Source organism: Patiria miniata, unplaced genomic scaffold (genome assembly GCF_015706575.1).
Source record: "Patiria miniata isolate m_02_andy unplaced genomic scaffold, ASM1570657v1 HiC_scaffold_15, whole genome shotgun sequence".
NCBI classification, from domain to species: domain Eukaryota; kingdom Metazoa; phylum Echinodermata; class Asteroidea; order Valvatida; family Asterinidae; genus Patiria; species Patiria miniata.
This window is the reverse complement of record NW_024037053.1, coordinates 844,378-871,230: the sequence shown is the minus strand read 5'-3', so window position 1 is coordinate 871,230 and position 26,853 is coordinate 844,378. Positions and strand designations below refer to the sequence as shown.

General features: G+C 40.7%; 1 protein-coding gene across 1 annotated transcript; it reads left to right on the top strand.

Moving 5' to 3' along the window:
• Nucleotides 1–227: 227 nt before the first annotated feature.
• On the top strand, nucleotides 228–26,853 carry LOC119722322 (4-aminobutyrate aminotransferase, mitochondrial-like). The gene is made up of 16 exons (XM_038192370.1): nucleotides 228–592; nucleotides 8,455–8,556; nucleotides 9,065–9,165; nucleotides 10,791–10,823; nucleotides 13,208–13,325; nucleotides 14,855–14,904; nucleotides 16,264–16,344; nucleotides 16,704–16,796; nucleotides 17,542–17,601; nucleotides 17,989–18,052; nucleotides 19,178–19,326; nucleotides 19,776–19,913; nucleotides 20,107–20,274; nucleotides 21,755–21,901; nucleotides 23,383–23,494; nucleotides 26,526–26,853. Exons 2-16 carry the CDS (start codon nucleotides 8,475–8,477, stop codon nucleotides 26,642–26,644), a joined length of 1,515 nt encoding a protein of 504 aa, XP_038048298.1. The 5' UTR covers nucleotides 228–592; nucleotides 8,455–8,474; the 3' UTR covers nucleotides 26,645–26,853.

Genomic DNA, 26,853 nt, shown 5'->3' with positions numbered 1-26,853 from the left:
TGCATTACTTGTTAAATTAGTTTGTTAACTTGTTTGAAGTATGAAGTATGCTCCTTATTCATACAAAAAAGTACAAAATGAATATGATAATCCTTATTCCTTAAATTTGTGCTATATTTGAACGTCAACCACGCCCCCCCCCCCCCGACATCCAGCAAGCCACACCCTACAAGTAGAAATAGTTGCAGCCTTTCAATCTATTGAGGGCGCTGCACATGCTAGCTGCAGTCGATCAACTACTCAAATTTCGCAGGTGGCCCTGGATGCCCGAAGTAATTTTATGTAAACAATCGTAAGTACATCGGGTCAAAAGATCCCTTTCAGAGTCCCAAGTTCCCACAGGAACACTTGTTTTTGGTAGGGGAGTGTTGAGCCACAGAGCCAAGCCCAGTGCAGTCCAAACTACGGATTAAAGCTCGACGGTGATTTCAGCCTGCAGAGCCTGAGCTGATCGAAGCAGGAACGGTGGTTGTCGAGAAAGAGCCCGTGAGCCGCTCCGTGACTGCCCGCTGTTATTTCGCAGTGTGGAGCCTGAAGCCATCGTAGCGAGTCCTTGGACTTAATGCTGCTGCCCTTTTCATCAGTTAAAAGCGTGAGTATTTATAGAGTATTCATAGTCATATTCATGTCTGGTGTTATGTCTGGTGTTATGTGTTGTTTGTGTGTGTAACTCATTATATTTTTGTATGATCAAGTACTTGCATGTCTACTCGACAAGCATTGCTTCTTAGGGATCCCCATCCACATATTTGTATACATTTAACTCTGATTGTCATTTTTTTTAATGTGGAAAATAAAGTAAATTGAATAGAATTGAATTGAATGAAAGTGTTCCTTCCTGGGAAAAAAATGTTGCGACCTGACGCCACTTGTGTACAAAGTCTATGGAGAGTCAAGAAAATTTTCCTAAAAAAATTGGAAATGTTTCTCAGTCCCAGATTCATGTCTAGCATCATTTTTGCAATGAATGACCTTCATTGAGATAATATGAAGAAAAAAGTGGCTTTGGGTTGCAACATTTTTTTCCGGAATGCGGCTAATGCATCCAAATGCACATGCATCCCCCTCTATAAATTTGGGTTTTTTTTAGCCATGGAGGAAAGCCATGTATGTAATCATGATGTATTTAAGTTGGCCCATCCCTTCATGTTTCAATTCTCCCTGTTTGAAGATGTGTTTCTTTATTACCTTTTTTAACATCTTGATTTCAAACCAATTTTCTTCTGTCAGTGTCAGTGTTTTTTATTCAACTGAGCAACTTGTCATTTATTGTGCTGCATTCTATCTTTTGTTTCCTTGAAATCATTTAGAGGGACTGGGTTAACTTTAAGTTAGAGGGAATATAACATCGAAAAATAAAACTACCAAATTTTTACAAAATACCATACCAGAATGTTGGTAAATGACAGTCTAAAGCACCCTGTAAAATTATGGCCCCTGGTGTGAAGTCATTTTCAAGAAAATGGTATTTTTTTACAAATTTCCAACGGTGGTCGGCCGACCACCGTTGGAAAAACCTAACTGTTTTTCAACTACTGCTCCAAATTCACCATTTTTTTCAGTCCAAATTTTGTTTGCTATCAATTGGTTACATGTTCATGAACACATGCAGGCCAGCTAGACTGGTTCCCTTACCTTACAATTTTCCGGTATCTATAAATTGATCCATTTTATCTTTAGTGGAGTCAGGGAACGAGACTATTCCATCACTTTTGTTTTTCTTGTTTTTTTCAGCATTTTCGAACACAAAACTTCAAACATGTCAGTGTAACAATATTGGATCCATTATGTAGTAACCCCTCAAATAGTTCATTTCTGAAAATTACAGCAAAAGCCAATAATGTACATTCCCTTTAATGACGTTTAAGTTGACCAAAGAAGAATGCACTAGAGCTCTACTTATTAACCCTTTAGTACTCTACATGTAGGGCCCGAAACTGCCCTGCTCATTAAGTACTTTAGCACCAGAATTCTTCTGTGAATAAACACAATGTAATACAATGTACTACAGGTGTTAATGGGTTAATGTACTTGTAGTTCTTTCAGAACTGCTTAGTCCAAAACTAAGACACTAATACTAGTACATGGTCCATGCTGGATGACGGGGATAGTAATGTCCAAAGTCATGATGCTGCGGTAGCACTATTGCTTTTCTGAGCTCAATCTTGTAACCATTATTTTTTTTTTTTAATTTATTGCTTCACAAATGCAAGTTGTTTACATTAGGTGTCCAGAGGCCAGAAGCGAATTTTTGTAAGATTTTAGTTGAGAATTAATATCCAGTAAGAATGCTTGGTTTTAAGTGTTTTGCTCGAAATCTATTTAATGTTACATAAAAATCTAACGACATTTACCTGAACATGTCAGCAGCATCTGAAAAAATATATTTTTAAAAACCCTTTAATCACTGTAGCACCCAAAAAGCAGCAACAGTACCGGTAACTCTCTCAAAAGTCAACCACAAACAAAAACAACTGCGGTCTCAAATCTAGAACAAAAGATGCTCCTGGAAAACGGGTTCCTCAGTCAGCTGGAAAGGGGCAGCTCCCCAGGTATAAAAGGCCCAAACATTACACAGCCCTCTCCGAGGACCCTTATTTGTCTCCAAGTAAGCAGCGAATGCTACCCGGTTGTAGGTGCAGGACCCCACCCCGAGGGGTAAACAAGGAAAAGGAAATTTAAACAGGAACAGTCCCTCTCAAAACCCATGAGCTACGTTCTTGGAGTATCTTGCGATGGCTGCCTTGGGTGACTCGTGAATGCACCAGCCGGTGCCCATGCTCATTGACGGATGCAGGGATGTGTTCTAATCTCCACTCACCCTCAAGTGCTCACAAAGCGGCATGACCATTTCTGTGGTCTAGTACCTGGCAGAATACTCAGCCTGGATGACGCACACTGTGTCTACGACCATTGGGACCCGCCCAGTAACATCAATTACAATGTAGGTCCCCAGGGGGATGCTATGGCAACATCTCTGGCCTAGGGACAAGACTGATGGCTGGCATGGCTGGTGTCTGTGTCTTGACTGTTGTAGAGGTGGCTCCGAATGGCAACAGCTTCCCTCATTGGCCAGACGCTAATCTCGACGATCTCACTACTTTGAGCTTTTGAGCCGCTCTTTAGCATAGCGGGTGCCATCTCTAAATAAACACCTTTTTAGGTTGATTGTGTTGGGTTGGTGGTTTGGGCCGCTCTGAAGGTTAGCAGACCCTGTCACATGGTGGGTACTTCTTAGGTTGATCATGTTGGGCAGATGGTAGGGGCCACTCCGAAGGGTAGCAGGCCCCTGTGCTGGGCTTGTGATATCCTGGGCTTGTGATATCCTGGGCCTCTGGAGGCAGAGCAGATGAATTCCATTTCTTCATCACTAGCGAAGATTTCCAGTTCATCCTCAACCTCGATGGAACTCACAAACTCCACCCCTCCACATGCCCTCTCACTGATCTGGTACTGAGAGGCATTCCAGTAATGCTGATATCAATCCACTCCATAGGAGTTCCCACCTGTCACTGTTGAAGGGGGACCCAAAGTGGTTTGGGAGGAGCCTTCTTCGATCTGCACTTGTGTCATTTCGGCACCATATCTTAGCTTGACTTTTTATTCCACTCCAGTAGACAGGTGCCTGCCAAAGCCGGGCAACTGTTCTTGTGGTCTCCAGATGTCCAGATGTCCTTATCCACAAATCTTTCTCTGTGGAACCTCAACCTTTAAGGTAGAACTAAGGCCATCAACCTCTTCCCAACTGATCCTTCAAACCCCATCAACCAGCTGAAGTGTATCTCATTTGGCTAACCAAAACTTGGTCCCCTCGTCCAGCACCGAGACTTCCTTCTAGGCTGACCCCTTGATTGTCGGCCAAAGCAAGATGTTCTGCAGCTCAAGGTCTTCCTGTTGTGCTAATTAAATTTTGGAAACATCCCATTCTCTTACCAGCTCATCAATGCCATTGGGACCTCCCAAGCCTCTTGTCCCCTGCAAGGTCCTCATCACCTTCAAGTTTCTGTTGGTTACTTGAGTCGACCACTTCCCTTTTCCAATGAGAGTCCCGGTAGCACACTTGCTGTTCATTACTGGACCTCATACTGGCTACACGGAATTCTGGACAGTGCATCTGCGTTTATGTGTTTCTTCTCCGCTAGCAGATAATGCTTCAAGCAGATAAAGTTTCAAGCAGATAATGCTTTAAGCAGATAATGCTTGAAGTAGTGGATGAAATGAACGACTGCCAGGAGCTCCTTCTGTGTGGCACAGTAGTTGGGCTCTGACTTGCTCAACGTGTGGCTGCCAGAGGTGATTACTTGTTCCCCTTCATCCACTTTTGAGACCAGACAAGATGTTGTCACCTCTCTGCTGCTCCACCTCGTCTGGAACCTTTCATGTGCCCGATGGCCTTCTGTGCTATTCACTCCTGCTGTTTCCTGTTGATGGAAGCTTGTTTTGGCCCCCATTAGCCTCTGTCCTTTACCACCATTGGCATTGTTAAGCCAGTCGTGCCCTTGGAACTCTCTCTGAGAGTGACCACGTTTATTGCAGCAGGAACATTCCATGTTGGCGCTATCTTGATGAGAAGTTGGCATCTCCTGTTCCTTTTCATCTCCTTGCATTAACGGTGGTTGTGCCGCAACTGCTCAGGTCCCTTTTGCGCCTGGCCTAGCTCTTGCATCTCTGTAGACAATGTAACTGCGTGAGCCATGGTGTTGGCTTTCCCAGCAAATTACCTGGTGTTGAAGTTGTTCATCGAATTGCGGAATGCTTCTATGGCTATGTCCTCCCTGGCCTCAGTTGGCAATCCTGGATAGCTCTTAAAAACAAGATGATGACTTGATTGCCCAAGATCGCTCTTGGATTCCTCTCTGCCCCTAGGGCGCATTCCCAACTGGGCCCGGCAGTCAAAAAGAAAACTACCAGGTACCTGATTTCTCTGTCTTGACCGTGGCACTGCTGCCACCAGTGTAGCCTGCCATGTCTGGGCTCACACACTATCAAATTTGTATCCTTGTGGAGACATTTCTTTGTTCTCGTGTAGTAAAGTTTTCGATTTTGAAAGTGAAGTTTCAAAATGCTCTTATTTTAACCAGCATTAATTTCCTTGGCTGAAATTCGGACTTAATATCCCTTTTTTAAAACTCTTCCATTTGCGACAGATCAACCCACCTTGGAAATTCCTAATTTTGAGTAAAATCCATATACATGTACATCGTATCTATTTCGTGAAAACCTTGTGGAGACCTATTCATCTATAGAAATTTCCCTGTGGAGACCTTTACAATGTTTTGTTCCCTATTGTGTGCGTGTCTCCACAAGGATACAAATTTGTGGTCGTCACACAGCGTGATCAGAGAAACAACAGACCTGGTACATTTGTTTCAAAACTGGCTTTTGTATTCGTTTCTCAAATGACCAAGAACTCTTTACAACAACAGCAACACTCACTTTCAAAAATCAACCAAAAAAAGTGATCTCGAAGCTTCTATAACAAAAGGTCCCACCATCTGCCCAGATACAAGACCCGTGCAAATGTTGCAGTGCCCCCAACCCGCGGACCGGCCCAAATGGTACAAATATGTACAATGTATCATCAACAAATATTTGTAGCAAACGGCTACTTTATTATGGAGATTCCTAAACAGATTCTATCGTACATACTAGAATGACATTTGAATCTCAAACAATCTTATTTTACATGTATCATAATAACTCTAGTTTACATTTTGTACTTAGTATTTCGGTAGAAAATTAACCTGCCTTTGCTTTCATACATGTACATGTATGCATGTACATGTATGTATATTTACCCGATTTCTAACTGCAGCCTATCTATGATTGCAGTTCATTGTACAAATCGAGTGCATTAAAAATGGTTTGTGCCATATAACTTGCGCAATGTACATTGTCTTGGTTATTAATTTACAAATAATTTATCTAAAAGTTCAGAACCTTGCCCTCTCAATGTTGGTACTATTCAACAGGTCATCAGTTTATTTGAGTCCAATATAGAGCATTGTCCTCAACTACATGTACATACACTATGGACTCTGTGCAGCTAGGACCCTTACTCCTAAACGTTGATGTTATGATCCAATTGTAGCACTATGTAGTTCGGACGGTCCCAACTTCAGTTGAGCAATCCCAACTTATTTTTTGGGTCTTACCAATTAACTGTTGTTGTGACCAACTATTGGTGGGACCGATGCTGTAGTTGGCATATAATATAGACAAAAAGTATAAAAAAAAGTCACTAGCAGAGCTCTGGAGTCACAAAGTTACTTTGACCTCAATTTACATGTTGACCCCAAGTGTGAGTAGTAAACCCTGGTGAAGCAACTTAGGCACATTTTTGATCATGAGCGTCATGTTTTGTTTAAAAGCTATACGCTTTGGAGTGATTTTATAATACTCATTCATCAATAGGGGAGCCCCTTTCCAAAAGTAGTATGTATGCTACCCGGTTCGTTAATGTGACATCAGTTCAGTTTAAAACACGCCCACTGGCCATTCAGTAGCATTCAAACCATTGGAACAGGAATCTAACACACCTTGAGTGTTTATCCAGTGGCCGCTAGTAATCTGGTGCGCATGATAGCCGTTTTTACTAACAAATTGGATTGTGGGACCCACCAATAGTGGGGGGGGGATGCCCCCCAGTGGAAAAAGTGGGGGGGGGGGATGCCCCCAGTGGAAAAAGTGGGGGGGGGGATGCCCCCAGTGGAAAAAGTGGGGGGGGGGGCAATGGGCCCCCTGCCCCCCCCCCCCCCTTGTTCCGCCGTCAGTGTACATATGTATTCATGGGCGTCAATCCGTGGGGGATGGAAGGGGGGTCAAGTCCCCCCCCCCCCCCCCACTTTTTAAAGTGGGGGGGGGGGATATCATATCGTTTTTCCCCTCCCCCAACACACTTTTTCGTCCCCCAAATCAAAATTGCAGCCAACATAATGATTCCATATAGCTCAGAATAGCTGATTCAGTGACTCCAAACTCAAAATCTTTTGCTCACAAAAATTGGTTGAAGTGGTCAGAAATTGCCTCAGATCGCTCTTCAGCTCTAGCGTCTAGAATCCAAAATGTTCAGGGGCCCTTTAGCGGGCCCTGGATCCCACGCCATTAGGGCTCCACGCTTTGCGCTCACATTAGTGTTGAACAAGGTACTTAAATGCCCCCCCCCCCCAATTTTGAGAAGTGATTGACGTCCTTGTATTTGTTGTGCACTATCATACACAAAATAGTGTGACAATTTAACGTGTGGAAGCTCAAAATTCTCATATTCATAGTTTTTCTTGTGTATTAAGTGGGCAATCTGTTTGGCACGATCACCCATGCATTCACACTCACAGACTCTTACCGGTACTAAGACCAGTATAAAAAAATTCTAATTAAATGCATGTGATCCCAATATGCAGTTGTTGTGCCAATCGACAATCGTTCGGAAATTAGCATAGTTATCATGGTAATCCCCTGGAAGTTGACAGATGGTATAAGTGTAAGGACACAATACTGGAGAATAAAATAGGGACGTGGGGATCAAAAATAAAATTGGTTGTATTAATTTTGTTTCCCTTTCGTAATGCTCGACCGGCCTTCCCTCAATAGAAAATAATAATGAGAAGATAAGTTTTAAAGCATCTTTCCTTTATTAGCAGCTTTATGTTGCTGATAGGGAGAAAGTTAACATTAGTTACATGGTGTCCACTTCTTGCTTGTTACTAGACCATAATTGTCAGAAATGGAGATTATTATAGTTTCTTTATTGCAATATAAGCTATTCATTGCTGAAAATGTAAAATTTAGACTATTTCTTTTTTTATATATTTTGTCGCAAATTTAACAAGTGGACACCGTAACTAACGTTAAATAAAATGAGAGTATTTGTAAAATTCATTCCATTACTCATTCAGTACAATATTCAGCTGAGGAAATAAATTGTAAGCGTGTTTTTAAATTATTCAAAAAGGCTTAGGGCCTACTTGTTATGTCCCGTTTTTAAGTGGTATTTTGAGGTAAATTTTCACCAAAAAAGTAGAATTTTACCACTAAAAAATGAAAATTGTGGATTTTAAAAATTTTATTTATCCATGCATACTTGTACCTAACATGTTAAACCACCAAAACAGACTTTACCCAACTATTTAGTTATCAGGAGTGCCAACATTGAGTTCCACCCTAAAATTAGCCAGTATTAATAAGGCGGTATACTGGTGTAATGTATACTGTAGTAATATGGTCGCTGGACACGCTAGATACAATATGCAAAGCACATGTGATGTGTGGCTGATATGTGCTCCATCTGGGGTTTTGGTGCTGACGATGGTTGTAAAGCCATGTACAGCTAATATCTCAGCTCTCGTAAGTTTCCATAGTGTTTTCTATTGTTTGTAGACAGAGTCTTTTGCCTCACGAAAATGACTTTTAATTATTAAAGATTTACACATTTTTTTCCAAAATTGAACTCTACAGGTCAAAGGTCACCTTATGTCATGGCGTGGATACAGAGACTGCGCTTGAGTAGAATTTATCCGTCTAGTTGGACAGGATGCTTTCATGGCAGTGTGTGCAGAGGTAGGTTTGAGATGCCTCAAAAAATAGAATACCTACACATGGGAACTATCTGCAAGTATCATACAAACAAATAGTTGTTTCAGCGTGAAAGATTGCCTGCCATACATACACACACTCAGAGGCTGTGTTAAGTGCAAAAGGGGTAGATTTGAAGTTACGACAGAGTTTGTGAGAGAGAAACTGCAATTTTTGTTTTGGTAAGGGACTTTTTTTAAATGACTGAAAGGTGAGGCCAAACAAAAAATACTTCTGCTTCCAATTACATGCCTTTCAAAAATAGGGTCGGTTGGAAAGTTTGTTTTTATTTTTGCCAATTTTTTTTATGCTGATTGAATGGGGTATTCAATTATTAGCCTGAACTATTTCCATTGCACTACGAAAGCTATACAAAAAAAATGGCCACTAAAAGTGAATAAAACCTACCTTAATTATTGTCAATATATTTACGTTCGATAATCACAGAATTTTTATACTAGAAATTAAATCAGTTTTTGTGTGTGTACTCTAGGATTGAGTGTGACTTCAGCGAATGCTGCCGTCCAAAAACTTGTTCCAAATGAGTACGATGGACCATCAGTCAAGACCCCCATCCCAGGACCAAGATCTCAGGTAATGTTCCATTAATCAAACTGGTAGGGTAGATCATGTGTCGTTTGAAGCAACAAAAGTGCTTAAAATCTAAAGACACTTGCTTACAACTAACCTGATGAAGTTTTAGCTCAGTGAACATTGCTGTATATTCCAAGAAAACAATATTCTAGGATCTTGACTTCAATTGAAAAATTGCAGAGTCATGTTTTCAATTGCGCCCGAAATCAGCATCCGGGACACGTACTCATTCAGCCAATAAGCTCAAGATGTCACACACAGAACCGACGAATAATTGCAACGGCGCGCACGTTTGTGTCGAGTCAACGCTTGCGCGCACCTAACGGAAATTTCCAAATATGCGTCACTTTACGCATCTATGGAAATTGCCTTCTTTTATTGTTTTCTTCAAAATGACAGCATGCTTGAATGAATAATTTCACAAGGAGTTTAGTGCCATTACATCTTTAAACCAAGTAAGCTTTTCAACAATAATTTCGTCGGTTGCTTTTCGGATAGCTGGAAATGATCTACTCTACCTTCAACACTCAAAATGGAATAATTATTGTTGTCAACGTTGTATTTCTTGTTACTACTTACCTCATAAATATTCATGAACACATTGGAGCGCTTCATTGGCTGATTCCGCCACGCGTCCGGGAAGTAAAAATAATACGCGCCCTGGTGACATGTTCGTGACATCATCACGTGAGTGGAGCAAGATCCGCCATTTTGGACATCTAGCGTGCTCCATCGATCATACAGTATATGTACTTCGCATAATGCATAACCTGCGTGTTCTACGGTGTTTGTCACGGTCAATATCCGATTTGTCTCCAAAACTCATTGGCTAACCCCCCTATAGATTGAACAGAAACTGAAAGATGATGAAGTAAGCTTTAATTTGATAATGTATGTGTCTCATACACCTTGGAGAGTTGTGAGCATTTGTCAGAAGTTTGGAAGTTTGCGTATTTATCACTGGGGTCTGTGGCAGTTTATTTACTAGTCTGCAACACTGATCTCTATATAAAGACTGGATAGCGGATATGCATACAACATTCACACAGTAGACTTTGCATATTGACCAATTCGCCCCCGGTCTCACGAAGATGGCCGCGTATAATACGAACGTTCTACGCGTAAATACGCGCTCGTTGTATCAACAGTTGACGCGCATTTTGATCACTAAACATATTATGATGTTACATGTCCGTAGTGATTATTATTTCAAAACGCCGAAAAAGTGATATTTGCGGCATTTTGGTAACCACGACGTTAGAAAAACTGTAGTTAACCTTGGTCAGTGGTGGTGGTCAAAATATAAGTCAAGTGAACCGCGACGTTACAAAAGAAATCATGCTGTCTATAAAAACGGCAACTTGTCCTTTGCAGATCACCAGCTGGTCTCACCAATATGGCGTCAAATTCATTCATTGTGCAGCTCTTTATTAGCTATCCAGTCTTTATATAGAGATCAGTGGTCTGCAACTGTAGACGTCCAATATGGTGGGCGTGTGGGTGACTACTGACCTGTGACGTCTCGTGAAATTCCTCAATATGTACAGTATATGTAATAAAACATGAGTGCTAATAGTGTTTTGGTACAGTAACAATATTTTCCCTCTCTTCTTTACCTTTCCTAGGAACTAATAGCGAAGTTGGATGCCATCACAAAGGTAAATGCTAATATAATTTGTCAGACTCTCCCATTTGTATAAATATTACGATGATTGGATTTTCAAAAACTCTTAGATGAATTGGAACAATATTTGCCATATGGAAAGTATAAAACAAAGACGAATCACTAAAATAATGGTCACAGTTAACAGTACATACAAATAAACAAATGAAAAAATACAATAAAAAATTGTAATGCTTCTATAGCGCTTTCCATTGTATCAACAATCTCAAAGTGCTTTACAATTATAACAAATATAAGCGAGATGTTAAAAAAAATATGAATAATTAAACAGAAGTATTATTTCAAACTCGGTTCAGTGGGAATTGACTGACTGTGTTGGCAAAGGGAGTTTTACAAAATGTTCACAGAGAATGAAAAAATGAGGAAACAAGTGCGAGTGCACAATTAGCTCTGGCCGCCTTTCATGAAATTCTTGCATGAAATGATTGTGTGGTGCATACAAGCCCGGGCCACCGTCCCACCAAAAATCACACGCTGAAAATTTACCAAAATAAGCCCCCTAAGTTACCCATAAATATAACGCGCTATACCATGTGACTATAACATTACTGCACATTATCGCGCCTCCATTTACAAAATTTTCATAAACAACTTGTCAAGTATTTCATTTCTTTTGTTTGCTTTTTTCTTGAAATTAAAATAGGTAGTTATAATAATAATGATAATAATAACGGTAATTTATACTGCGCCGGTATCAGCCATTAATGATGCTCATGGCGCAATACAAAAAAATATATATCAAATCAGAAATAACAAAACAATTATGTTTTATGGGAAACTTAGGTGGCTCGTTTTTGGTCAATTTTCCGGGGACAGACATGCAAAATAGACGCTCCTCAAGAGTGCATTTACTGATGACGGCTGGCTTTTGGTCAATTTTTTGTCAAATAATTTTGGTCAATTTTCAAGGACAGACAGATAGACAGATGGACTGACCAACCGAACGACTGACCGAACGATCGACCACCAGGTGACATGTAGAAGGTCCTGCCCGAGCTTAAAAATGCATTTCCCAGTTGTAATAAATTAAGACTGAGCGGAGATTCACCTGTGCGTGTGAGTCGTTTGATACAGACCTTATCCAGATTGGCGCTGCATGCCAGCTTGCCTGGCAATACTGGAGAGAAAAGGCCATCAAAAATCAATAGAATCCCAGCAATAGATGACCACAAAGTGGATTAGGAAGCGATTTCGTGGCTGGATCATCCTGAATGAATGATGAGTGCTCTCTGAGTGCATTGTAAATGCAATTTGCAGATTTATCTAAGGACTGTTTCTTGAAAAGGTTTTTTTTATGGGACTTTGCTCACAAATTTGTTACCTCCACTAAGGAGGTTATGTTTTCACCAGTGTTGGTTTGTGTGTTGGTTGGTTGGTTAGTGTGTTTGTCTGTGAACAGGATAACTCAAAAAGTTCTGGATCTATTTTCATGAATTTTTTTTAAGGGGTGGTCCTTGAATTGGGACAAGTACAGATCGATTAGATTTTGGAAGTGACCTGGATCTGGGTCTGGATGCTGGATTTTTAAAAAGGATTTTTCACCGATCATGTGGAAAACTGTCACCAGATCACTCTGTGTGACCAGCTTTGTGTGCGTGGCACTGACCCGGTGACCCTGTATGCCTCATCACCATGATCACCCACTAACCACACAGGTCAATGGACTAGACAATTTTATACAATGGGGGAGTGGAAAGGTAGACCAACATAGGCATAAGGGGTGGTCTTTGGTACATGTACAAGTACAAATCAATTGGATTTTGTTTAGCCACTCTCTGAGTGTTTTCTAGTTTATGTTTTTAAGTAGCCAGAATAATGACCATGCCTAAAAATTGTTTATGGGGCTTTTGTTTGTTATGCTTTATATATTTTTTGAAAAAAGCTGCCAGAAAAGATCATGCCTGAAAGAATGTTTTGCTCAGGATCACAATTTTTTTTTTCCTTTGACCAAGCAAAACCTCAGGGTCCTCACACTCATGGAAAATCCTGGAAAATGCTGGAATGTAATGCTATCATGGAAAGTCATCGGAAAGTCATGGAATTTTGTTATTTTAATGTGATATATTGTGGAAATTGATGCAAACTTTTCACTTTTCTTCAAGTTAAAAATGGCAGCACACCAGGTGCCATGATTTCACAGGATGCTTGAGACTATTATTCACTAACAGTCAAGTAATAAGCACTGACATGGTAATTTGGTAGTTTTGTTTTTGATGCATGCAAATGTTGTATATTATCTTTCCATATTACACAAGACTTGCAAGAGGAATGAAGAAATGAAATTCGGTATCCGGCCTCAAATTATTGCCACAAATTACATGCAAAGCTGATGCTTAGTTTTTCGATTGTTTGTTGTAGAATTCCGGCACCGTCCAGTATTTTGTGGATTTCAAAGCAAGTCTTGGGAATTACCTGGTAGACGTGGACGGGAACCGACTCTTGGATCTATTCATGCAGATATCCTCCATTCCTATTGGTAAAGCAAGTTTTTTCCATCATGCAATCATTATTAATAGCCTAACTTTTTCAGCCAGTGAAGCTCACAGCACTTTTACCAAAAAAAGTCCCAAAAGTTCTGGATATATGATGTATTTACATATTAATTACTTCCTTGGAGTTCAAATTACACAACTGAGAAAAACAGGCTTTGATATAGCTTGCTCTGTTTTAGAACAACAGAACGATGCACACAAAATGGTTGTTTTTTCCCATTTTGTTCATCAAAAACAATGTTTCTGTGAGTGAAAACTGAAACTGTAGATATTAAAGATGTCATTCATGACAAAAAATGGAAATCACATTTTGACAAAATGTTCACCCTCTCAATATTGAGCGGGCCATTACACAGTGATGCTCAGCGCAACTAAATACCCTTTTTGGTGGAGCAGGTCACATATACAAATATAGGTTCATTTGCTTGTCGTGCATTTTGTTTGTTTCCAATAATAACACCACCCAAAATCCAAAGACGAATGTTCAAAACCTAACGTGATGAAGTTTCAGCTCAGTGGATACTGCATTTTTTTCGCGAAAACAGAGGAAAAGCATGCACAACCGCTTGATCATAAACACGATTTCATCCATAGTACTCTGTATTTCCAGAAAAAAGTCAATTGACCACATCATTGATAGTCCCCTACAATTCTGGATTTCTTCTCAATGACAGCAGGCCAGACAGAATAATTTCATTGGGTGTTTATAGTACCAGTAAATTCTTTTTAATGCAAGCAAGCTTTTTGATAATAATTTGGTAGTTTACTTTTGGGATAAATCTAAATGATCCTGTATGCGTTTAGCTAGTTTTTGGATGGCATGTCCTTTAGCAGGTAGATTTTGGGCCAGGATGGTTTCCATCATGCAACAATCCACCCCCATCTGGCCCGATCTTGTGCAGCATGCATTGTCTCAACATTGCATTTGGCAAAAGGGAATGTATAACATTTGCTTTTGCTGCAATTTTCTGAAATAAATGGATTTGGAGGATTAGTATGTCATAACAAATATTGTTAAAATGATTTGTTTCACGTTTTGGGCTTGTAGATGCTGGAAAAACCAAGAGAACCAATTATGTTCTTGTAGTCTGGTTCCTTGACCCCACTTAAGATGAAACGGAGCACTTTATAGACTTTGGGGAATTGTAAGGTCAGAGAATCAGTCTAGCAGGCTTGTACCCCTTCACAGGTGTGTAATCAATTGCAAAGAAAACGCGGAATAACTAATTATGAAAAAATAGGAGAAGTTTTTGATAAAAAAAAAAACAGTTTTCTCCAACGCTGGTCAGCCGACCAGCATTGGAAAAATACCATTTTTCTTGAAAATGACAGCACACCAGGAGCCACGATTTTACAGGATGCTTTAGACTGTCATTCCCTAACAATCCAGCAAGGTATTTCTTGATAATTTGATCATTTCGTTTTGTGATGTTTGCAAATGTTGTATCTTCCCTTTAATGTCTCAAACTCTAGTTATTTGTAAATGATATTTCCATTGATGCTTTTTTTTTAGGATACAACCATCCAGCCGTGATTGATGTCCTGAAAAGCTCAGATAATTTGGTGAGTGTGACGTACTACCCCCCTGAAAACGAGTGCAAGCGCACAAAAAGCTCTGGCTGTCTTGCCTGAAAGTTGTGCACGGAAATCTATGAAAATGAAACCGTGCCCGGCGGCCGGCTTGGAAAGTCACAATGCAAAATAATAGTGACCTTCATAATGCAACTCTCTCCTCATGTGTATTGACCCTGGGGCCCCATAAACTGACACAGGTCCAGAAACAGGGGTGATGGATTAGGCCCAAAAAAAAAAGTCTCCGGTTTCTGGTATGGAGCTTGCCCAAAAAGTGGTGCGGCGACGCGGCTTTTTTTTTTTTTTTTTACCTGTTTTTTTTTATTCAAATGTCGGCTGATGACTGCAAATGGTGCCCGACTAAACTTAGTGCAAATATTATGGGAGACCAGAGAGGCCACATAAAAGCTTATTCTCGATCATAACCCCATCTAAAAACACGTTAAAATTGTGCAGCAGCAGGATTCCAGTCAAATCAGTGAGTTGGGCGGTTTTGAGACATCATCTTTCATTGAAAAAAAATTTTTCATTTTGCCGACGCGCATGGCTACGGCGACGCGCGCGCATACCAGAAACCGGAGACTTTTTTTTTTTGGCCTTAGTGATAGGTGTTTAGAAGCCCCCTAACTTCCTAACGCATAACATGTCACGTGACTGTAACATGACCACATTATCGTGCTTCCATTCCAACAATTTTCATAAACAAATTTACGAATTGCCACAAACAATTATTGTCAACTATTCATGTATTTTGTTTGTTTTTTGGGGACAATTACAATTTGGTACTGACAGTTTTGTGGGACCCTTAGGGGGTTCATTTTTAGTCAATTTTTTTGGGGGACCGATGGATGGACCAGAGCTTAAAAACTGTGAAGATTGATTAATTCACCCTCCCTCTCTGGATGGCAAATTCAGCACAGACAACCGAGCAGTGAAATCGTGACTGTTTTAAAACAATTGAGTGCTCCCTTCTCACATAAAGCATGTTTGACTGGCTGTGATTGTGATGTAACTTGCTACAGCTATTGCTTTGACTGTAGGAGATTGATAAGCCAGCTGTGCCTACCAGTCGCCTGCTTTTGTCTGTTGACTGAATTCGACTAGTCACTGTGCCTATAGAAATATGATCTGACTGTTGGTGATGAGCGTGCCTAAAAGTCATGGCAGGATGAATATTGGACTGCCTGTGACTGATCAAACAAAAGGAGGATACTATTTTGGAGCACTGTTTGAATTGCATCAGTAGTGGTTCCGCCTCTTTTTGTTGCTGTTTAAAATTATAGTTTTCCACCCAGGGAAATGAATACAAGTTGTATTGAGTCTTGACTTTCACCTTTGTTCAATTTACAGCATGCCATGGTGAATAGGCCTGCGCTCGGAGTCTTTCCAGGGGAAACATTTCCTGACATGCTGGACCAGGCTTTCATGCAGGTAAGTCGGCCAATCTAAAGTTGTATGCTAGAATTGTAAGTTTACCAAAGGTACCAGACTTATTCGCTCACTGAGTGCAAGTGCCATCTTGGAACGAAAATGAGACTGCACTTTGCAAAAACAAGTCATGTATTTGGTTTGTGATTTGACTTGTGCTTGACGTTTGAATAATTTGTGCTCTGTATTTATGCATAAAGGTATCTGCTTGAAAAAAAAAATAAGTAGAAAGTACAAAGATCTAAAGTGAATCATTTTGTAAGGTGGATGCCAGTAGTCGTTGATGTCATTTCCCTTAGTATTTGTGGATGATAAAGATAACAATTGCTCTTCGTTGACATTTTTGTCCTGTTTTGCAACAGTGTGCTCCCAAGGGCTTAACCAAGGTCCAGCCGATGATGTGCGGGGCTTGTTCAAATGAGAACGCTATTAAGCAAGCTTTCCTGACGTATCGGGTAAGAAGGTGCAAAGTTTTGTTGTAAATTGTACTTTGATAGCTTATTTTTTGGACAATCATTTTAATTGCAATATTGTCTTTTAGGAAAGTGCCTTTGAAACTGTTGCATCAAGGTTCCCAGCCAGCTGTGCTGGAGTTTTATTTTTTAACTGGCTGTGCTGCATGCACCTCTGGACTTCCCAGCAACCTCGTTAAAGTGAAAACATTTCTCATGGAATTTTGGAAATCTCTCAGGAAAGTAGCGGGAAAACTCAGGGAAATTTGTTTTCATAAAATGCTGGGAAGTCTTTCCATGTGTGCTGCGTTAGTTTACAGTTTGATTGATTTGTTAAAAAAAATTTAAAAAAATTCAATTTGTTTTCCTTAGAGTTGTTCTGTAACCCTAACGTACCTGAATCCATCAATATCCACACCCCTGTTTTGGAGAATTTCGGCGGAATCAGGATACCTCCATATTGAACAAGTTGGGGGATTTTGATGGATTCAGGACATGAAGCCTAGTGGTACTGCAGGATTTTGATGGATTCAGGATACCTCCATATTGAGCTGTTGGTGGACTTTGATGGATTCAGGATCTCAACAGATTTACTTCCGGCTAACTGGTGGATTCCGATGGACTCACTGGCCACCAACATGTTTTTGCATGGCAAAATTGATGGATTTTGGTGGATTCAGGATTCTTTCTAGTAAAAATACCCAAGGAGTTAGGGTTAACAAATATATTTGGACGATTTTGCCAACAGCGAAAGAAAAGAGGAGGGCCAGCAACACAGGAAGAGATGGACTCGTGTGTGACAGGCAAGGTAAAAATATCCAAGACGAGAAAGCTGTTGCTTTTCTTTTGGTTTCAATAAATTTGTGCTAAAATGAGTGTAAGCTTGCTCGGTTGTTGTCAAATCTGGATTTTTTTTAAATTCGGCTTGATTCCACTATTCGGTTTGGATATGTGAAACCAAAATATTTGAAACTGACCTTAAAACAAATGATGCCTTCCTTTTTGTGTGTGACACAAGCTAAAGAAAACAACTGGGACATGCTCCAGTTTACCCCAAGGTCTGTTGTTGACTTGACTACCACTCTTAGTACCACCTAACAATGATGTGCCTTGATTGTAGTCGCCGGAGTAGTCAACCATGTTCTTTGTTCAGTCAGTAGTTTTTAATTCTGTTTTATTTCTCCCCATTCCTCAGGAACCAGGCTGCCCACCCTACACTGTTCTGTCTTTTACCGGTTCCTTTCATGGACGCACACTTGGTAAGTTTTAAAAAAGTGGGGACAAAATTACTACTAATGCATGCACGGATACTTCGGGAGGGGTTTGGGGAAAAAAAGGCAGCCATTGTGTACACTACTCACAAAACACAACAAAAACAATACATTTGCATCCCCTCCCCTTGCTTTTCATAATAAATTTGGAGCAAAAAATGTTTGGACCCACTTTTTCTGGAAGAAAAAAATTGGGGGGCCCCCCCCCCTCAGTAGATAAAAACAACTGTTTTCTGGATTTACCATGAAAATTATTAACTAGTAACTGACAATTTCACGTAATTTGCATGTTATGTTCACAAGTTAAATCTTTTTTAATGAAAAGATCACAAAATTCAGCTGTCCACCACTGATCATTTACCATTTTACGAACTGATGAATATGTTAAATACAATGGAAAATGGATGTTTTCCCAACTCCATGCATGAACCAAAACTTGCAAAGGAAAACAGACAAAAATCGCCGTCAAAATTTCAGGGGGAAAAAAAATACTTGACTTGTTCCTTGTATTCAAATCACGAAATCTGACAGTAAGAATGATGTTTAAGTCTTGACTCTAATGAATAAAATGATAAAATTCCATGTATTTGAATGCCTGTGTATAATCTGTAATTCTCACTCGGCTCAATAGCTTCCAATGGCATTCTACAGACAGCTATAAAAAAATAGGCTCTTTCAGGAACACATGCTTAACATCTGACGACATGGATCAATTTCAGTTATTTGTTTTTCTTTTCAGATGAGTGGAAGAACATGCTCTTTTAAGACATACTTCATTGGCGTTTCAAAATTGATTTCTTTTTGAAGAAAGGTCTTCTTCTTTTTACTTTGTGCCCTGTATATATGCATAAAGGTATCTGCTTGAAAAAACAAGTAGAAAAAAATAAGTCGTACTTCATTGGCGTTTCAAAATTGATTTCGTTTTTAAGAAAGGTCATTTTTTTTTACTTTGTGCCCTGTATATATGCATAAAGGTATCTGCTTGAAAAAAAATAAGTAGAAAAAAAAAAGAAGTCATACTTCATTGGCGTTTTAAAGTTGATTTCTTTTTTAAGAAAGGTCTTTTTTTTTTACGTTGTTTTCATTGCCATATTCCTTTGACCTGATACACAGGTTGCCTGTCTATGACTAATTCCAAACCCATCTTCCGTCTGGATTTTCCATCCCTGGGTTGGCCGGTTGCTCCCTTCCCTAGACTGAACTACCCACTGGAGGATTTCGTCTCGGAGAATAAAGCGGAGGAGAGCAGATGTCTCCAAGAGGTATAATGGTAGTGAGATCTGTCTGTCCTTTGGTTGTCTGTTTGTCTGTGGAAGGGATATCTGTCTGTCCTATGGTTGTCTGTTTGTCTGTGGAAGAGATATCTCTATGTCCTTTGGTTGTCTGTCTTAAACACACATAAGGGAAGGTCCGATCATCATGCAACTTGGTGGGTAGGTAGATAATGGTACTGTATGCAAAGTCCGAAGTGACGTCACAATGACGTCATTGGTTGATTTTTTATGATTTTTTAAATTTGAAACAAATCAAATCTTTCAAAATTGTACAGTTCCTTTCATCGAATTGATTTCAAACTTGGTACATTGTACAAACCAAGACCACAATGACAAAATGTAAGTAATAACTTAGCATTTATGCAAAACGGCCATATGTTCTGTTGTGAACAGACAAAGCATCTCTAGTTGATATTTCCTGCCATGTTTTTAAACAGGTGATCAGATCGATTGAGGAGAACAAAGTTCGGGGTCGGGACGTGGCAGCAGTCATCGTGGAGCCCATTCAGGGCGAAGGTGGCGACAATCTTGCCAGTGCTGACTTCTTCCGTCAGCTTCAGGCGATATGCAAAGAGGTATTAACTGTAAAGTGCCTGCAGCTGATTTCACGAAACAGTGCATAATTTGCGCCATGCGTAGGACTTACACAATGAATTTGTTGCGAAGCTGCACAATAAGCTTACGATACATTTGATGACACTTGTGTTTTTTTTAATCATTAGTGTTTCCCCCCCCCAAAAAAAAATTTCTTAACTATTCTAATTGCAGCACGGCGTTGCGCTTGTTTTGGACGAGGTTCAGACTGGTTGCGGGACCTCCGGCCATTTCTGGGCCCACGAAGCGTGGGGTCTGCCGGAGCCGCCAGACTTTGTCACCTTCAGCAAGAAGATGCTGTCTGGTGGCTACTACTTCAAGGATGAATTTGCCGTGGACGCGGTGAGTGAGTCTTGAGTCCAAAACCGACTGTCGATTGTCATATTTTTTTTTTACAGATTGTCGGTCATCATTGTTGCGGGAGTGTGGCCTAGTGGTAAGGGTTTGCCCCTCGTTTGCCCCAGAGATGGAACTTTCCAATTTTAATCGGAAATCCGACTTTTTCAAGTTTATTTCCGATTCTTCTGACGATAGTTTTCCCGCAAAATCTTATGAAACGGCGCAGTGAAATCTGTATTGCGAGCGCAATTTTAGTCCTTTCTACCAGACGTCTTCGCACAGATTGTATGGTAGACGCACATAAGTAAGTCCAGATTGGAGTAGTTTACAGCTGGAAATAAGTTTAAGCATTAACCTTTTAACCGGTCGTCAGTGCTCAGATTGCATGGTAGACACACATAAGTAAGTCCAGATTGGAGTAGTTTACAGCTGGAAATAAGTTTAAGCATTAACCTTTCTACCAGTCATCAGCGCACAGATTGTATGGTAGATGCACATAAGTAAGTTCAGATTGGAGTAGTTTACAGCTGGAAATAAGTTTAAGCATTAACCTTTCTACCAGTCATCAGCGCACAGATTGTATGGTAGACGCACATAAGTAAGCCCGGATTGGAGTAGTTTACAGCTTGAAATAAGTTTAAGCGCTAACCTAGGACATGTCTGAAACTACGCACAGAGCTTCATATTGCACCTGGAGTTCGACCGCAGTGAAATCCAGAAGGTTGCGTTATTTTTCGGAGGTTTCAGATTTAGTTGTACAAAATGCATTGCTTTGAAAATCACGATGATGATCTCGGGAATGGTGAAGAGATCATAAAAGACACAGAACATTGACGGGTGTTGGAAGTAAAAAAAAAAAAACATAATGCCGATTTTCTTTCCACGTATGTTAGTGAAGCTGTTTGAATTGATTGAATATTGCTCTTGTCTTGGAGTTGGATCATGCTTAAAGTTTTTCCTCGACTTTCTATAGTAAGAAAAGAAGTGAACTTGTTTATTGATGAGTCAGTCACTCTAACCTTAATTCAGACTTCAAAGCACTGAATATTTTTCATATCGTAAAAATTTGTTTTGATCTAAAATAGAACGGGAGGCAGCGTCCGGAAATTGGGCACTAAGTTTATTGTACATACATCATTACATGTACATCATGCACAAAGCCCAGATTTCGAACACAGATTTTTGTTCGGCCCATTTTCCAATTTTTTTTTTCGTAGGCCAGTTTCATCTCTGCTCATGATCAGAGGGTCAGTGGTTCGAATCCTGTCACTGGCCGTACATTGTGTCCTTGGGCAGGCTATTTCACCTCCACTTGCCTCTCACCTCCCAGGAGTACAAATGCGTACTTGCATTAGCTGGAATAATATGCATCAATATTGTACCTAGGATTGGAATAATATGGTCACGAATAGTCCAAATAGCGCCCTCAGCAGTTCCCGCACAGAGCCACTAACCGATTCACGCTTGTTGTCCCACTCCACAGCCCAGTAGGATCTTCAACACCTGGATGGGTGACCCCCCTAAACTCTTGATGCTCGGCGCCATCATTAAGGTCATCCAGGAGATGGATCTGGTGGGCCAGGCTAGGGAGTCCGGTCAGTACATGATGGATGGCATCAAAGACCTACAGGTTTGTACTAGGGGCAGGCAACTTTGCAGTAGTGTCACATGAGGGCGCTTTAGTAACGCCATTTTGGGCGTACAATCTTGAGTCCAGTCTAATGTGGCTTTGTTAGATGTCGGCAGCTTTCCAGCATTTAACTGGATTGTCACTCGTCACTCGTCACTCAAATTCTGATGGGAGGCAGGTGGCTCTGGACAACGACACACACACATTGGGGATAGCCTGACTGTATGATCATGGAGCTATAAAAAAAGGCTCCATGGTTTGATCAAAGACAAACCATGTACTCCCACCGTATGTGCAAACATATTTATGGTCGTTAACTGATTGAGAAGCCATTATCTCAGTAGGGTGCTCATGAATGCGAACCCGGGAATCTCGGGTTCGCGAAAGCCACATTAGACTGGGCTCGGTCCGGTAATGCAACGTGAATTTCAGGTTACTGTTTTTAAGTTCACATGTTGCTACAATTCAAAAGTGCGTTTTGGCAATCTTTGATTTTAGGATTGAAGTAAAATTGCCAAATACTTCCATTGTCTGTACCCAAAAATGGCGTCCTGAGGCCTGTTCTAGACGTCGCGCTTCTGCCGCGCCAAGCCTAGTCGAGTGCGGCAATAGCTCGTCTACACCACTGCAATTACTCTAAACGCCGAACTTAATACATCTGTACAAACCTTAAAGCATCTGGAGTAATGGGCCAGGTTAAAGCAGTTCAAGCAGTTTAATGAACTTTCAGCGGGATCAAAATGTTTGCGCCAATTTCACTCCCCCGTGATGCTGACGCGAAGGAGAATGGTATTGTGAGCATGCGTATTTCTCTGTTTTCTCTTGTATTCTCAAAATGTGTTACGTCCACTGAGCTGAAAGTTCAACACATTAGTTGCGGAGTTGTGTGACTGGTGACCCAGACTCGAGTCCGACTTGATTCCCATTTTCTCTGAAAACTGGAACTTGAGTCACGATGACAAATGACTCTGATGTGAACTTGACCCTGCAGACTCGGACTCGGACTCAGACTCGACCTTCGTGACTCGGGACTCGACCAAAATTACCACAAACCACTTATTTCTTTCAACTCAACACATTACATTTTGAAGACGATCCTTTCCTTTTTGAGCCATACAGTCAGTGCGGAGCAGGAGAGACACATCTAAGCACTGTGCATACACAGCTGCCAGGTTTTAGCAGTACCGCAAAATGTTTTCCAATATACATGTATAGTAGTAAAGGTGACTTGTGACTCGGACTTGGATTCGACCTTTATGACCCCTGACTCGGACTCAGACTTGACCTGCATGACTCAGGACTCGGACTCGAGAGAGGTGACTCGGACTCGGACTCGATGTTTGGTGACTTGAATTCAAGTCTGATTTGAGTAAGTTTGTTTTGCCGGAAGTGGAAAAAATGGACTAAGTGTTAATGATCGAATATACCTTAAAAGCTTCAGTTCCGGCTTATTTTTCGGTTTTCTGTTGCATTGTTTGTAGGCTAGGTACCCACAGCACTTGAGCAGAGCCCGGGGCATGGGTACTCACATTGCAGTGGACGGCAAAGATACTGAGTCTGCAGCCAAGATTGCGAGCCTGGTCCGGGAGAAAGGTGGGTTGCCGTATCCTCTATATTGCATGGGTGGCTTAGAGGCTGGGCAGAGATGCCACAGGGTCTGCTTGAAAAACGGGAACTGGGTCTGCTTGAAAAAAAAACGGAACAGCTGCTTGAAAAAAACGGACTTTATTTTTTGTAAAAACAAAGTCCCCGTTGTCATCTCTCTCTTCTAGCCAAGCCCAGTTCCATTTATGTTTTATTTTTGCTTCTGTGGCCTTTAAACTATCGGTTCGTTCAATCACTTTGACTTTTTTCCATAATTTCTAATATTTATTTTGCCTATCCGAATTTCCAACGTAATATTCGACACGAAACATGCATGATTCCACAAAACTGTCGGTGTACATGACCTTTGCACCACACAATGCGCACGACGAAAACATGGTTGGCGCCCGGCGTTTTTTGTATTCACATATACCACTGCGATCGGAAACCACCGATAACTGAAACGATAGACTTGATTTCCAGGCTGAATGCTACTTGTGCTGAGCACACAACATGCCCCCACGCGGTGAAGCACGCGCGAGGCGCGGTATATACTGCGTGCAAGTATGTTGGCCGCCTGTTTCGCATGCATGCTTGGTAACAACAAAGACTTGTTTTTAAGACTACTTCAATGAACAATGCGACGTTGTGCCAGTCGTGCATGAGCCTAATTGTACTTAACTCGAGGGCGCTAACGAGGTCAAAATCAACGCATTTCTACAGTTTTTCTTCTCTTTTGCCAGTTTATTTTGGCGGCCGGAAAAACTAGAATTTTGTGAGATTTTAAAAACAAAACGGAATTCCGGCTTAAACCGGAAAAGTGGCATCTCTGAGAGGGGCAGTGAAACTGGACTAGAGTCAAAGGCTACTTAGGCCAAAAAAAAAGTCTCCGGTTTCTGGTATGCGCGCGCGTCGCCATAGCCATGCGCGTCAGCAAAATGAAAAAGTTTTTTTTCAATGAAATATGATGTCTCAAAACCGCCAAACTCACTGGTTTGACTGGAATCCTGCTGCTGCACAATTTTAACGTGTTTTTAGATGGGGTTATGATCGAGAATAAGCTTTATGTGGCCTCTCTGGACTCCCATATATTTGCACTAAGTTTAGTCGGGCACCATTTGCAGTCATCAGCCGACATTTGAAGCAAAAAAGTCAGGTAAAAAAAAAAAAAAGCCGCGTCGCCGCACCACTTTTTGGACAAGCTCCATACCAGAAACCGGAGACTTTTTTTTTTGGCCTTACACTCAAGTCCTTAAACTTTAGTCCCTGTACTGCCGCCAAGCCGTCCTGCCTGTTACTCTCGGTATCGCCCAAAACCGCCCAAGCACTCTATGGTTTTATTGATTTATCAGTGATGAAATAAAACGTAGTACCAGGTGCTACAGGGTTAAAATGTAATTGTTGTGACCACCAACTAGTAGAAAGCTACAACTTCACATCAAGCACCAGATCCTACACACAACGATAAACAACTGGTCTGAGCTCTAGTACAAAATGCACTGAGCGAACTTGCCTTAATTGGTTAGATGCGTGATAATCATAACGGCCATTTATACCTGTTGGCTTGTAATCGCGAATTTTCCAGGTGTGCCATTGTGTCAGTTTTTTGCATGACATCTAAAACGGAAATATTCACAAAACTGTAAGCAAAGCTACTTCTTATGTAGTTAGAATTGTTCCAAAATTGTTAAAAAATAAATACTTAAGGATATAACAGATGGTATTGTGCAGTTTTTGTCGTCATAGATGAAGTATTCACCCAGGAAATAAACATCAAATTTTGAGAACACTGTTTTACCCAAATTTCGTTTTTAGTTAGGCTTTCATTAAATTTTTTTAGAGAGATGTGGTCCCGAACCGATTAAACAAAAGCAACATTTCACAACATACGACCAGCAGCTGGATTCAAACCCTGACCCTCTGATCATGAGTCACGAACCCAAACCACTTAATTTTTTTTTTACAGCTTTATGGCTTCTGACTATAGTTTCCTTGAACAAAGACACTAGCAAATACTGTAAGCCAGTTCAGTGTTCCAAAATAGTCTGGTGCACAGCAAGATTCGACAATTTGTTTTTCGGGATAACTGCAGAAGATAATGCACACAAGGCTATGGGGACATGGTAACCAAATCTGCATTCTGTGTAATTTTTCGTGCCATCGAACAGAGATGCAACTTTCGTTCCCACAAAAGTTTGGACAAGAGGCAAGAGACCTAAAAACACTTCGCTGTCCAAAGGTTTTTCGCAAAATGTTATACTTCGGAACACGATGATCTCTTCAATTTTGCTGGTACCCCGCTATGCTTTTGCACGCATACGATGAAATTTTTATCCTAAAAGAAAAATCGACAAATCTTGATGTGCACATGCGCAGTTGGAATACCGAACTCGCTTATTTGGAAACTTCGAAAATAGGGTTTAATAGCTCAGTTGGTAGAACACTGGGACGGCAATCCGGAGGTCGCAGGTTCAAGCCCAGCTCTAGTCAGTTTCTTTGTTCAACTTTATTTAAAGGGAATGTACAACATTTGCTTTTGCTTCAATTTTCAGAAACAAATGGATTTGGAGGATTAGTATTTATAGAAAATATTGTTAAACTGACTTGTATCACGTTTTGGGCTTATAAAAGCAAGAAAACCTATCATGTTCTTGTAGTCTGGTTCCCTGACGCCACTTAAGATGAAATGGAGTAATTAATACACTTTGGGGAATTGTAAGGTCAGAGAATCAGTCTAGCAGGCTTGTACCCCTTCACAGGTGTGTAATCAATTGCAAAGAAAAGTCAGAAAAAAATTAATATGAAAAATTAAGAACAGTTTTTGAAAAAAGCCAGTTTTCTCCAACGCGTTGGAAAAATACAGTTTTTCTTGAAAATGTCAGCACACCAGAAGCCAAGATTTTAAAGGATGTTTTAGACTGTCAGTCCCTAACAATTCGGCAAGGTATTTCGTGATAATTTGATCATTTCATTTTTTGATGTTTGCAAATGTTGTATTTTCCCTTTAAACAAAAAAAATGTGGGTGTCTTCCATTCACAGGAGTCATCATGGGACTCAGTGGCAAGCAGTCGATCCGATTCCGGCCAGCTCTAGTCTTCCAGCCACACCACGCCGATATCTGTTTGGAGAGATTCGACGACGTTTTGGCCAGTCTCTAACTTTCACCAAAGAAAAAAAGAATTAAAGATTATTCTTCATTGCAACTCAGGTTTGTGTTGGTGTACATGTAACTCTACAGAAGCCACAATGTACTGCATCATTTCACAGCGCTCAACATGTCACGAACGTTTCACTGTGTTAAAGCTATAGTCCATCATTTGAAGCTACCCGAAAAGTAACTGGCGTAATTATTGTTGAAAAACATACT